General features: G+C 42.4%; 2 protein-coding genes across 2 annotated transcripts; one reads left to right on the top strand and one right to left on the bottom strand. All coding sequences in view use genetic code 11, as the record gives it.

The window, feature by feature from the left end:
* Positions 1 to 1,837: 1,837 nt before the first annotated feature.
* On the top strand, positions 1,838 to 8,767 carry EGR_06071 (DNA polymerase subunit gamma-1; the record flags this gene model as incomplete). The annotated part of the gene is made up of 14 exons (XM_024495320.1): positions 1,838 to 1,981; positions 2,016 to 2,159; positions 2,226 to 2,305; positions 3,251 to 3,479; positions 3,953 to 3,994; positions 4,063 to 4,221; positions 4,687 to 4,862; positions 5,846 to 6,105; positions 6,958 to 7,145; positions 7,489 to 7,728; positions 7,866 to 8,054; positions 8,126 to 8,188; positions 8,261 to 8,378; positions 8,670 to 8,767. 14 exons carry the CDS (start codon positions 1,838 to 1,840, stop codon positions 8,765 to 8,767), a joined length of 2,130 nt encoding a protein of 709 aa, XP_024350275.1.
* A 407-nt stretch (positions 8,768 to 9,174) lies between these two features.
* EGR_06070 (hypothetical protein) lies at positions 9,175 to 13,713 on the bottom strand (the record flags this gene model as incomplete). The annotated part of the gene is made up of 13 exons (XM_024495319.1): positions 9,175 to 9,432; positions 9,657 to 9,722; positions 9,818 to 10,048; positions 10,179 to 10,304; positions 10,886 to 11,214; positions 11,448 to 11,603; positions 11,688 to 11,771; positions 11,850 to 12,223; positions 12,571 to 12,787; positions 13,000 to 13,100; positions 13,142 to 13,228; positions 13,423 to 13,638; positions 13,679 to 13,713. The coding sequence occupies 13 exons, from the start codon at positions 13,711 to 13,713 to the stop codon at positions 9,175 to 9,177; spliced, it is 2,280 nt and encodes a 759-aa protein (XP_024350274.1).
* Between the last annotated feature and the right edge of the window lie 863 nt (positions 13,714 to 14,576).

Below are 14,576 nucleotides of genomic sequence, written 5' to 3'. Positions count from 1 at the left end.
GCTTGGCATATTCCCTTGCAGGAATCATGGATTTTTCGAATACATTGTTTGTTTTTTTGTAAGGTTCATGCACTGCATAGCTCGACTTGCCTCACCGTACCGACCTTATAGAACAATAAATAGACAAGTACGCCTCGATTTTTCAGTGAATCGTCATGGTTTTGCACAACAAGGGTGCTATTCGGAGGAGGACATTTCCCATGCAAATTTTCTGCGTATTCACATTTCTTGGGATAGAGGTCTTGTTTCGTTTTACTGAACAGAATCAAACGACTGATTTCAGTGGGTGAGGGCTAGATCTGGCACCGTTGCTACCATCATTTGGGGGTAGCTTGCTGAACCTCGTTCAAAGCGGTCACTGACGTAATTTTTAGTAACCTACAGGAAGACGGCGAAGCAAGTTACAGTTGCATCGGTTTGGGTTGGGAAGGCTTGTTTTTGGTAGACACACTACGGTCCTAGGATGGCTTGTAATTTCAGGGAAAGCTAGTTTTGCTCAAACCTACGAAGACAGTGTTGACAGGGACTCGAAACCGTTCGTAACAGCTGGGTCATGGCTTCTGCTGCATGGCAACATGACCATGTGTGGTAATGGAGCTAAGAAGTAAGCTGTTTAATAATGGAAGTCACATTACGCGTCATTGGTATAGGAGAACTAGCTACACCTGACAAATTGGAAGTTTTTATGGGTGTTGAAGCAATTTAGATGTTGAAAGATTTCCTTTTTGCTGATTGGTCCTTCTGCAAACTCAATATTGCTTAATTGATTGTATTAGAGCTCTTAAAACACGTAAACGTTGAGCGATTGCGTAACCAAAGTGAAAGAATTTCATTAGTGGCGTAACAGCAAGTGTAGGCAAAAAAATTAACTTGGCATCAAAAGCATTAATTTTTTTTCATCAGAAAGCTGCCTTCTGGTTGAATAAAAATATATAATATTTAGGAATAGAACAGACAGTATTCTTAATTATTGCTAATCTTTATATGAATCATTACTAAGGACTTCTATAAAGCCTTCGAAAGGCGGTGGCTACATTCCATTCATATGAACCAATTAATGTGAAACTTTAAGTGTGTTTTGCAGGATGGGACGGAATTTTGTATTGAAACTGTTTGTTCGGCAACTTGCTTCTGCAAAAGTAATAAGGCGTAATAAGCAGGAGCTGGTTTTTAACGAAGTAAATATTCAAATGATTGACAGACGTTTGCAACAACTGTTGTTCGCAAAGCGCATTTATTCATATGAATTGTCTAAAGAAGCCTGTGAGAAACTTCGGAGTCATGGAATTAATGCGATTGATCGTCGTGAAGGAGAGACTTCACATTACGTTGACTTGCCTCCCTTCTTGGGTTCAAATATCAAGGAGCATTTTGAATTAATTGCATCCGACTTATCAAAGCCGTACCTACAACTTATCGGAAGGCTATCCTTGCTTCCTGAAATCCCAAAGAACTGGAAATTACTATCGGGCTGGACAGCGTACACGAAGGACTCGTACTTTAGAGTCAGTTGTCCTCCAGATGATATCCTAGTTTTTGATACTGAGGTCTTAGTGAACGAAGGTCACGCTCCTGTTATTGCTGTTGCGGCATCTCCAAATTTCTGGTATCTCTGGGTTTCCCCTAGATTACTGTCATCTATGAGATCAACGAATTCTGTTACAATAGATGATCTTATCCGATTTTATTCTGATGGCAGTGCGTTATCCTCTCCAAAATGTATTATCGGACACTTTGTCAGCTATGACCGTGCAAGAATTTTTGAAGAATACCTGATTGAAGTAAGTTAAGAGTATTATTTATTGCGTAGCCCACCGGGCTTCGGTTTCTAGACACAATGTCCTTGCATATTTGCGTTTCCGGTCTTACCAGCACGCAGAGAAATTTGAAATTGGCGTCTGATAAACACCTTTATAATAATAAATTGTGGAAGGACTTCGTTGCAGAGCACAATGCGAAACGGGGCTCCAATGATCCAGAGGTTCGAATCAACTAATTTTTTTACTTGCTTGTAGTCTTTGGACTGGATTAAAGATGCAAGCCTAAACAGTCTTCTTGATGTTTTTAAATTCTACTGTCAAAAGGAACCTTATCAAAATAAGGAGTTACGTGCGGTATTTGAGAAGGGCTCTAGGGGAGATGTAATTGACAATTTTCAGGTAAAGATTACCGACCATTTTTTAATATCTGCTTTGATCGATCTAATTGTTTTCTCTTAAACTTAGGCTCTTGCCACCTACTGCGCAAACGATGTTAAAATGACATTTGAAACTTTTCGAAATCTCTGGAAACTCTACCAAGAACGGTATGTCACCCGTTTATTGCACCACTTATATTGCTGGCCTGCTTTAATGTCCATCATTCTGTCAGATTTCCTCATCCCGCTACCTTCTATGGATTGCTTGAAATGGGTAGCATGTACCTGCCCATTAATTCGTCCTGGATTGATTTTCAGGAACGTGCAAATCAGTCTTATGATGATTTGAACACAAAGCAAAAAGTGCTTCTTCAGCGACTAGCTGAAGACGCTTTGCAAAAGCATAACGGAAGTGACAAAAGGTACTTTTCCAAGTACAAATCTATATCTCCTCAATGGTCTGGTTGCTTACTGCTATCATCCTCTTTGAATTGCGTATAGCTATGAAAAGGATCCTTGGCTCTGGGATTTAGATTGGTCGAAACCAAAAAAACCAGCGAATGTAGGCTATTTGTCCTTTTTACTTCATGCATTTTCTTGCCGTAATATATTTACAATTTTAGAAATCAGAAAGCGCACAAATTCTTGCTAATTTACCGAAGTAAGCCCTCTTTTAATGTAATTTGACATCGGAATATTTAGGTGGTACCGCGAGCTTATTCCAAAACCTATAAAAGATAACTACAAGAGCGGACCCGCGTTGATAACAGCGCAAATGAAGATCGCACCCAAATTACTCCGTCTTTGTTGGAAGGGCCTACCACTTCACTACGACCAAGTACTTATTTGTTTCGTCTATGTTATCAATGCAGATATTGAAATGGGGTACACTTATTCCCGGAAGAGTACCAAAACCGGTTGGCGATCCTCGGTACTACGAACAAAAGCAATCTGACGAATCTACAAGAAGCCAAATTCTACCTGTCTTTAAGGTTACCAAAATGTCTGCAACTGGTCCGGATGAGCTCATATTTCCCTATAGGTGCCTATGGTTGCCTGTATTTCACCATTTTAACTGCTTTTCTATTACAATTGAGCTGATTTTTATCACAGAGAATATCTTAAGTATTGGACGAAGGAAATGGAGGAACGTCTATGCGGTGTGAATTCGCGCAGGGCGTTTGAGACTCGTGCAAATCCCGATGCTCGTGATGATCTGCTGCTGGATGAACTGCGTCGCAGCGTGGAAGTGATGCCACTTGACTTGGATACTGTAAATCATCTTGTTTCGTCTCTCAAAAAGATATCTGATAATGATCGTGGGGAACAAGTTAAATCAAAGGTAAGTGAGATCTTGTTAGCCACTCTTTTACTTATCAAGCTTGTAAATATCTGTTGTTTTCTCTCACTTCTTATCTCTCTCTGAAATTATTATAGTAACCTTGGTTCCTAAAGTTCTTCTGTTTATGCTGTTTATCCACCGAAGTGATGACTCAGTCTTATTTTCACCTTGCATCTCTAGCCCCTTCAAACCATTCTGCCCGATTTATTGAATTTGTTCTTGCAAAAATTGTCCCACTTCATCTAGTAGTGAGCTTTCGCCTTTTTTCTAGCACATTAAGTGACTTAAATAAGCATATTAACAACTGGCAATGGTAGATTCGTTTCATAAAAGCTTTTTGTCATCTGGTTTAACCAAATGAGCAGTATTCCTGTAACGATATTCTATCGGTTAAAAATATCAGTATAGTTTCTTTTGTATCGCGTCTTTAAACATTCATGCCTTCTGAATAAAATTACTCCATTTGGTTTTAGAATTCCTTGCCCCCAGTATACGAAAACTTGGGGGAACTTCAGGTAAGTAACTGTCATTTTCAAATATAGTTGCACTGCAACACTCGATTGCTTCATTCAGTGGTGCCTAGGCAAAGGGCGCTCTATTTTGGGGAAATAAGGATCGCTACGAAACGGACCACTCGGTTAAATGGATATCGGCTAGTCGCCGAAAGAAACTCCGTCGCTCCGCCACAGATACAATCAATCCAGAGATTCCTACATGCTGGTTCTGTCCTCTTCCCAACGAGGTCGTTTTTTGCTTTAACTTTTCTCTCCATATCCCTTCTACAGTGTCTTTTTAGTGCTTAATGCAACTTTAAAATGACGGGATTTTAATTACGTTGCACCCACTTTTGACAGCTGCACTCTGAAATAGCTTAACAAAGGCCTATTTTTGGCAGTCCAGGCAAGCAATTTTGTCGAAACATTTAGCACAAGGTTTATTAGTGGTAATCACAAAAGGCCATAAATTGTTTATTTTATGTTTCGGAATCTCTATATAAACATTTAGTGAAATTGCCATCCCAATTTCGTCACCTAATCTGTTATGGTATAATGTAAATAACTTACGATGTGAAAAGGAAAGCGGAATCATTGTGACTATGAGTGACAAAATTTAGAAGTCAAATAGTGATAAAGTGCGACGCATGGCGTGTTTCAGTTTGCTTAGACTTTGAGTGTTGTGTTTACAACACAGTGGCGATTTTTTGTAGGCTGGTACGGGACTACCGGTAGGGTCACCCCTCTCGAAGCCCTTTCAGGTGCACATAGCCTCGGGTCGTCTGTACAGCTCTCCCACGGCTGGTGGGGGCGAGGATCATTCTGCCGATCAAATTCTCCGTGATCGCATTCGCGCCTCCTTCTGGCAGAGCTATTCCAAGCGCGTCATGTGTGTATACCGCTTTCTCACGCCGTGTTGTCCTGTTCATATTTAAGTGATACTTGCTGGTGCTTATCGGTTGTATCTTAACTGTTCACACACCGGAGTCCATGCCTACAATCAGCGATGTTGTAGTATGGCCGAATTTTCTTCTACCCTACTGTAAACAACTCTAGGTCATTTACAAATACCCCTATGACAAGAAGATTGGTCGCATTATCCTCGTCTTGGATTAATGCACCTATTAGACTAAATTTACATAATTCGTATTTCCAAATGTCTCCTCAGTTTCCCTTATTATACTTCATTGCTTACTGCGGAGATCTTTAATGCCTTTACTTACCTATTTCTAACATTCCTAGGTCACAAATGTATGTATTTCTTGAAACAAACCTACTTCCACCTACTGTCCAAACGTAAGTTCCCCTATGCCCATTATTGTTGATCTGCTCCTTTCATCCCATCAACATTAATTGCACGGGTCATGGTGATCGGAGGATGCTTAGAGGCTTTTCAACCCCAAAACTCATCAGAATTGCCATTCGAGGGCGCACTGAATGCCAATAACTACTTCATTTCCCACTGGACTTGACTATAGTGTTTAATTACAGTGGCATGATTTCTGATAATACATCACTTTATTAGTTTTATGCGTATTTTTTTACGAATTCTTTTGTGTGGGTGTTTTATGTCTAATTTTCGTCTGTTACAAAGTAGACACAAACTCCAATTGTTACATAGTTTTGTATTACCAAGTTTGGGTTTTTACAGCACCTTATAACCGGCTGTGCATAAAAATTTTTCTACAAATACATTTGGATGCAACATTGTGCGCGCTTCATAGCTTTACCGTTGATTGTTTACTTAGACTTCGTGCCCCTCTTTCATGTGAAGGGGGGACCAGGCCTTCAAACCCTCTGTTGGAATTGAAAGGAATTTAGGTTCTCGATCATTAACGCGTATATTTTGACTTACTCTAAGCGTTATTTCAGAGCCCTTAGGAATGGAAAGGTGCCATTCGGCCGCAGGTACGGGGCAATATTGCCGCAGGTAATAGCGGCGGGTACCATATCGCGGCGCGCGGTGGAACCACTCTGGCTCACCGCCAGCAATGCTGAACGCGAGCGCCTGGGCAGCGAGATCAAGGCGCTGGTGCAGGCGCCTCCCGGATTTTGTCTCGTGGGAGCCGATGTCGACTCGCAGGAGATGTGGATTGCCTCTCTAATCGGCGACTCGGTAGTCGGCTTCCAGGGTAGGTTACTCCTCGTCCCCCTCCCTCCCACTTTGGTCTGATTTCATTGTTTTGCAACTAGTCCACATGATTTCCCCACTACTTCAATATGTGGCATCGTGATCAAAGTGCCCAAAATATTTCGTTGATGCCAGCGCTGCTATTTATAGTTGTCGTTGTTCCTTAAACCAATCTGGTCGAATTGACTATCACCTTGGCGTGGTTATTCTCAGAAAGCGTATATTCTCAAATCGAAATAAGATATGACTGCCGGGCTGTAGACGAAAGTTTCAACTCTCTGTATGGACCAATAACAATGCCATCTTGTGCGCTTGAATAATATTTTATTATTGTAGCATTATTTGTAGTGATGTATTTTGAAACGTTTTGCAAGGATTTTTAGAACCTCCAGAAAGGTGCATAAAATCCGACTCAAACGCTCTATATTGTGGTATTCAAAAGTTTTTTTTTTGGGTGTTGCACAAAATAAATACCAAGTACTTGTTCCCTTGAAAAATGTATTCAATTGACAAGAGTGCAGATGAGTGACCTTGTTTTCAAATTAACTGCGGGAATATGCATTAAATTACCATCATCCCGTAATTCTTAAAGCGCCATGAGAGTTTTAGTGACAGATAGTTTAGTTCAATTTTATTCGTTGAAAAAATGTTTTGTTCTGGGCGTGCCGAAGTGTTTTTCTATTCTGACATCCAACAATTAGCTTTCGTTTGGTGGTGATTCTGATATTAACTCATTTCACTTAATGCTCTTTGCAGATGTAGTCGTCTTTATTCGGTAAAGGCCTGCTTTATCCAAGGCTATTTTTAATTATCATTCCCATCTTTTATAATCCTCTTCATTAAAATTGAATAGGCGGAACTCCCTATGGTTGGATGACCCTTGAAGGTAGCAAAGCCAAGGGTACGGACTTGCACACCAAGACAGCGAATCTTATTGGAATCAAGCGCAACGAAGCCAAAATTCTAAATTATGCTCGCCTTTACGGCTCGGGACTGGAGTTTACCAAGCATCTGCTGTCCAAGTTCCAATCAAACTTACGTGTAATTTGCGGCCTAGTATTGCCCTGATCTACTTTCATGCCATCCTGTTATTAAGCCAGCACTGGCTTCATGGAACCAAAAAGCCATGGTGGTTTCTATTTTACTATTTCCAAAATTCTGATTGTTAACACACAGTATTCTTTGCAGAAATTTTTCATGATGTAGGCATTGGTAGACAGCTGATGTTAAGAACGGCACTCAAGTTTTATTTACTACGATGTATGCTCCCTAACCAAGTCAATGATAGTAACCCACGGCTTGACAAATTTACCCTGTCAGACGATCTGTCCACCATTCCTAGTGGAGTGTAACGAAGTATGATGGTTTGATTTATCTTCAACAGCCTGAGGAGGCCAGCTTGAAGGCGGAGAAGTTGATGCGAGCGACGAAAGGACACCGGGTTCCAGTGCATATGGGGAAAGGCTGTAAGGAAGAGGCGGAGACGAGATACATTTGGAAGGATGGAACAGAGTCCTGTGTGTTCAATGCACTAGAGGCGATTGCTCGAAGCCCCGAACCGCGAACTCCGGTACTCGGCGCTCAGATAACCAAAACATTAACTCCTACGGTTGTCAAGGACGATGTAAGCTTCCTTCTTCGTCGCATTTTGCACCATTGCGACACGATTTGGGTGAAGATAACCTTTGAGAAGATTCATCACCCTTTCGCATCGTTTTCTGGGGCAGGTTTTTATCATTTTTGTGCCTTTTTTTCACCAAGTTTCTCCCCAGTCGCATAAATTGGGTGGTACAAAGTTCGGCAGTCGACTACCTCCACTGCCTTCTTGTGTTCATGGCTTGGTTGATAAAGAAGTACAGCCTACGAGCTCGCCTATGCATCAGCATTCATGATGAAGTCCGCTATCTCTGCGACCAACGATGCGCCGATCAGATGGCTCTTGCCCTCCAGGTCCACAGACTCCCTTTTTACTTACGCCTTTATCATTATTACAAATTACCATTTCGTTATCGTCTTTTCAGATAAGCAACCTGTTAACTCGAGCACTCTTCGCCTTTCAACTAGGAATGCATGACTTGCCGGAGGTGGGCTTTCTAACTATATTATGCCGTTTATTTTCGAACCAACAATGGTAACATGCGCATGTTTTATCGTAGTCGGTCGCGTACTTCAGCTCAGTGGAAGTTGACACGTGTCTGCGGAAGGATCCTTCGAATGACTGTAAAACACCATCAAACCCAGACGGTCTGGAAATTACGTACAATATCCCAAAAGGTGAGGTCATAAAGCGACCGACTTGATCGTTAACTGCATTTTGTTTGACCTGCATATTCACTCTTCGTTCTGTACCATTGTGAAATAAGTCATCATGAAGATAACCTTGTGAACGAAGTAGCGTTGCGTAATCAACTTACGTGAAGACTTGAAATCAAATTCAGGCGTCAACTGAAAATAGATTGATGTTTGGGCTTGTCTGTGGGACAATTACCTGAACCGAAACCAGATTGGCTTGATAAACTGTAACTTGACCAATAAAAATAAGTGATGTTGTTTTCCTATCTCTAGGACGATCGTTTACAATCACTGAAATTATTGAACGAACAGGAGGTGCAATGGAACCTTTTGACAGTGAAGCGCGTGAACCGGCAACAAATGTCATTTGAGGATTTTTTGACATAAAGTTTTTATACACCAAACCACGATTCTTGCCCCCTATACAATTGCAGCAAGCCACTCTGCAATTAAAATTCACAAAATACGCGCATCACTTTCTGCTTCGAGTTACAGATTTTGAAACTGAGATTAAGGAGCATTTCGTCCGGTTACGATACACATCATCCAGCCTCTCCGGATTGGTCTATCCCGAGGGCCTGCCAAATCATCCGCGTTGGTAACAAAGAAACATTTTATCCTACGACGATCCGAAAAACGATATAAATAGTTTATTAAAATAAAACGTCCCACCAGAGTGCGGCAGGTGAGCCCCCAGCTTACAGATGTGTGTCAATGTCCATGTACAGAAACTATTACACACAAAAAGACGGCCAAGCACGATGAAAACCTCGTAGTCTTACTGATCCACCCTTCGAAAAGGGACGGTGGCTTCGCTGTCGGAGTGGTCAGAATCAGAGCAAGAGGGGTCAGTGTCGGCGCCCCCTGAGGGCACAAAGAAGCTGCCCTTTGCAGGCCCTCCGGGCAGCGGCGTGCGCCCCAAGGCCGAGTCCATGCCAGGGTGGTAAAACTGCTCGTGACACAGCAGCTGCACCACACCGAACCCCGTGCCCACTGCTATCCAACTAGCCGATCCGGGGTTGGGCGATACGGCCACCTAGCAAGGGCGGAGGAACACATTTCGATGAGCTTACAAGCATCTCTAATAAATAACATTTTAAGCAATGCTTGCTTTGACAGTCAAAAGATTATGCTCAATTTATTAACCGTTGTTAGGATTAACTGAACATCAATAAATGGATGGGGGTATCGACATGGAATTAATAGTAGTGAGTCACAAAAACATATCAATAAAAGGTATCGTAGGAACATTTAACCTACCTTGCTTATACTGGAAAAAGTAGAGTTAACGAAGTCATATTTGCTCTTCTGTAGTCCCACGCCTTCCTATAGAGGAAAAAAAAACAATTACAAAGGTAGACTGCGCCTTAGTAATGTAAGGGACTTTTAAAAGTAACAGAAATTAGCGAGGCAGAATTTACCCTGAATACGAATTCGAAATACCGATCCACCTTATGCCAACAGAGGGTCTGTCCACTTTCGCCACAGAGCTCGCAGCCTTGTCGAATTTCCTCCTCAAAGGGCTCTTCGGGGGCATTCAAGTTAAGAGCGGTGTGCTCGTCGATGAAGTTTCGGGTTGTCGACGCCTCATTGCCACACCCTCGTGTGCCGGTCCGCTTTCGCATAATCCACTGATATGTTCGGTGTTTCTTCTTTCGTAAGGGAAAAAGGAGAGCAAATGCTGCTGAATAACGTAATCACCTAGAAACTACAATTTTCTTTCTTTTCTATTAATGCATAGAAGGAATTCGTTCGGCTTCAGCAAGTGCATGGGAGGCTTACTTGAATTGCAAGACGGGTCTTCTCCCGCATCACGCGCCGTGGATCCAGCACCCAGGAATGGAAGTTAATCTGGCCGTTTGCGTCGCCTTGTATAAGGAATCCAAATGAATCGGAGTAATCGAGACACTAAATTGAAAACAAAACGCCAAAACTATTACGATAAATTTCAAATAGATTACTGAACTCATACCGGCATTTTATTACAAAACTTACACCACATTTTACGGAAATCATCTGTCGATTACAGAAACGAACATTTTCATTGGTATTCGAGAAAAAAAGACGGAAAAGTATGAATACAGGACTATTGAGTTAGTTACAAGCTCAACTACTCAGTTCTACCCATAACTTAGAAAAGGTAAATCCATTGAGGCATTTTAAGCAGCTAACTAGACTTGCAAGAGAATTACTTTTGTCGCATCCACACTACATTCATGAGAAACATCTGAATCATCTTATAAACACCTCCCTTTAGTATTTAAGCAAAAAGAAGATCGACTTCGGGCCTAGATTTGGGCGACAATTTATGAGGTCCAGCACATATCCGTTTACAAATTATAAGTAGGCCTTGATAATGCAAACCTGAAAAAAGTTTGAAAAATCTAACGATTTACGAAGAAAATCATAAACAATAGTTTGGGTACAGCGAAAGCCGACTGAGATAAGCAGGAGTTAAGCTTCAACAGAAAAGAGGATGTCATACTCACAGTGGTGGCTTCGAATCCGCGCTCGAAGCAGTAACGGGAGCAGTCGATAGGGGAAACGGTGGGGAACCAGGCGGTATAAGCGCGCATGCGGGCGGGCACATCGGAGGGCTTCTTGAGGCTGGCCAGAGTGACAGCACCTCCGGGTGTACTCTTTTTGGAGAAGGGGAAGAGGTACTCCTCACGTCCAACCCAGATACTATCACTGGCTCGCGGCCACACTACGCAGCCGCCCCAGCCCATGCGTAGGGTGGGCCAGGAGAGTTCTGGTAGACCACATTGCACACACCCCGGATCTCCTAGATCCCACACGTTTATCTCTCGGTCCAGCCCTACATAAACACACGCAAGCACACAGGAGGTGCTAGCTAGGCATCCGAGTCTGAAGATTTAAGTGGTGCATCAAGGTATAATTAGCAGCTTCGTCAATATGAATAGGGACACTAAATCGTATTTCTTGAGGTATCTATAGGTTCCACTCCTAATATTGACCACATGACGCATGAAGCCAGGCGTGGGGCACTCGCAAGTATCAGGATGGTTTGTCAAAAGACTTTTGACCTACCAAGTCCGACAACGATGCCTTCATAAAGCGGGTGGAGAGCAATAGAAGTGAAGGGTCCAGGAATGAGATGAGTGAGAATTATCGGCCGTAAGAGACAATCATTCAACTTTGCAAAGTGTGTATTCAATGTAGAAAGGTTGTAGAGACCTAGGTGACCTAACGTGGGGATGAAGGGACACAAAATGTCATGTAATCAAAGCATCAGCGTATACAAATGAAATTAATGGTCCTTGTACATACCACTTGTATAACCGACCACAAGACGATGTGGGAAATCACTTCGTATGGCAAGCACGTTTGGCCACCCCAACCACGAGGGAATATCTACACGAAGGGCGGAAGTAAAATAACCAAAAACTTCTCAACTTAGAGATGCAAGAAAAAAAAGGATCTCAGAATTACCTGTGCTAGGTGCCAATCGAAGCACTGTTTTTGGTTTAAACTGGTAGACGTTTTGGGGCACTCCATCAAATGATATTTTGGTAGGGAGCACCACTTTAAACTCCTCCGGCAAGTTAAACCGATTGTCCACCGCAGGAACTAGGAAAACGCGAACAAATCCGTCGGTACAGGCGGCAACCAGATGACCCACCACGGCCTCAATAAGCTGGGCGATCTGCTTGGGAGTCATGTTCACCGAAGGCAGGAGACGGGTCAGTTCGCACTCATCCGAACGGTTCGCGCACTGAACAGGCACAGGCAACCATCGCAAATCCATCACATGACCCCAGTTATGAGCGAGGAAAAAGTGCGGCTTCAACTGAGGGCATGATTGTCTAAAGAACGGCAAGATGAGAGACGCGGTAAAGGACAGATAAATTAACACAAAATGGGTCCATACGGGACTTAGATTGAAATTTAACACGCTTTGCGACCTAAAACTTAGGAGTGGGGAGCATGGACCTGTCTTGTACTCAAACGACCTGTTCACTCTGCGACAGCGGATGCTTGGTGCTAAGTGATGGATTTTGCCACGAGAGCTGCGTTAAGTAGGGTTAAGGAAGGCTTTGCACATGAACTGGTTACACTTGCAGTTTACTCGAACTATCAATGGTACTACATGGTTCAAATGGAAATGCCAGTATTAAAGTATAAAACTTCCATTAAAAAAGGAACAACCTACTTAGCAGTGAGAGTCAAGTCGTTGCAAGACCAGATATGGATAAGACCGAAGTCAGAAGTGATGGGATCACTTAGATTAACTCGAGTACCGATGTTGGTATGGGAGGCGATGGCCAAATAACCCGGCACAAAAGATAACGAAACACCTTTCTCATCCACATAAGGTGGCGACCAGGAAAGGCATTTCACATAGCCACCCGTGTAGAGAACATTGTGAGCTAAAAACACAAAAAAGTGCTTTAGTAAAATACCATAAATTTGGATTCATTCTCCTCAAAGCCTCAAAAATATGCAGGGATGTAAATGGCAGGTTTAATCATTACTAAAGCACTGAATAGTCCAGAGCTGGACATAAAAAATGTTGATATCACAAGATGAGAATCCAAACAGCAGATACGTAAAAAGATTGGGTTTACTAAAGATTAATTACCTTGATTAAAGTAAAAACGCGACGTCTCCACCCTCTTTTGCTCATCCAAGAATACCATGGTGGGACTTTTCGAAGACTCCGGCATATACTTCGCCAATTCACTAAACATAATAATATACCAAATGGTATTTCCATAGCATACTTCTCGGGAACAGGTGTCAAGGAGTTTAGGGAGAAGAGCATGCGCTGTCTCTGCAGGAATGTGGACACCTCTGATAATCCGGACTTTCTAAAGATGCTTATTATGAGTGACCAACAAATTACGGCGAAAAGAAAGAGAATGGATGTAACTGCATGCTGCAAAGGGATGTGTGGTAATTCAAGTCTTCCTGGAAAATATCTAATGCGATTTTACGAGGTTTTTCCGAGGTAAAACCGACTCTACCGAAAGGAGGGAGAATACGCGAGACTGAAGGAACACACGGACCACGAGTGTCACTGTCTAGTCGTCTAAATTGACTGTGATTTTCTTCAGAAACAGCATCTTCCAAAGGAGATTCAGTAGAATCAGGGCTACTCGAAGAAGTGGACGAAGGTGAAGACGCTTCCTCCGATGCATTGAAGTCTGAATGTTGACTCTTTGAACTGAGAACACTGTCCTCATCGCTCTCAGGCATTGCAAAAGATGACATAGCCTTTCTGGTTTGCAAAATATTGGAACAATAAACAGAAAGCTTACTGAGCCGCAAGGCGTCGCGGTCGGTTCGTTGACATTATGGTCTGATGAAAAACAGACTAGCTTCAACTGTAAGTGCTCCGGACTCAAGACAAATTAATGTTAAATAACGCCAAAGGGAACGCCACTCGACATCAGCGAACAGCACGACAAGTAACGACAAAATCCCAAAACTGTCAACAGACCTATCGGAACACCGAAAGCATAAAGTCAAAACCAGCCAGTAAGAATGAAGTATGTTGGATAACCCATGAGTAAAACTTTGTTTGCAACAGCTAAGAACTATTGAAAATTCGGTTCATAAATCCAGTAATTTCGTATTTTAGTGTGCCATACTATAAGCGAAATCTGCTAAGATGCAAATCTTCTTTATGTAGTTTTAACAGTTGTTCAAAGCTGTGTATCTGTTGTTCACATTTATTTCCACATCGTCACAATAGTCTTAAAAGCAATATAATTTTTCATCATCTAGAGCAACTAGTCAAGCAATTTTGAATGTTCTTCATCCCTTTCTTAGCCATGTTGCTAAAACATTGTGTTGATCTTGACTCAATTAAATTGTGGAGCGAGACTCCTCGGTCTCCGCTTCCCGATTCCTAGCGTTCCTAGACAAGCCCGGTTGGTTTACTTTGGACATCTTTATTAAAGACGACAAGATGTATAGGGAAAATACAATATTCAAGAAGGAGGGGAGCCGCAGTCACTAGGTAAGGGAGAGGGCGACCCAGTTACCAGGTTCGAATTTTCTGCTTGCCTCCTCCCTGAAGGGCAAATTCAAACAACATAAGTATTACATAGCCCCCTCGTCCTTTTAGCGCCGTCCCCGGTGCTACCACTTATGAGCTCCCATTGAGGTTCCTAACCGGCGGTCTCCTGTCTTCGGTCAGGACGTAAACCTCAT

This window comes from Echinococcus granulosus (assembly GCF_000524195.1).
Source record: "Echinococcus granulosus chromosome Unknown EG_S00050, whole genome shotgun sequence".
Classification (NCBI taxonomy): Eukaryota; Metazoa; Platyhelminthes; class Cestoda; order Cyclophyllidea; family Taeniidae; genus Echinococcus; species Echinococcus granulosus.
Note: the sequence above shows the minus strand (reverse complement) of the source record. Positions and strands in the feature narration are given on the sequence as shown.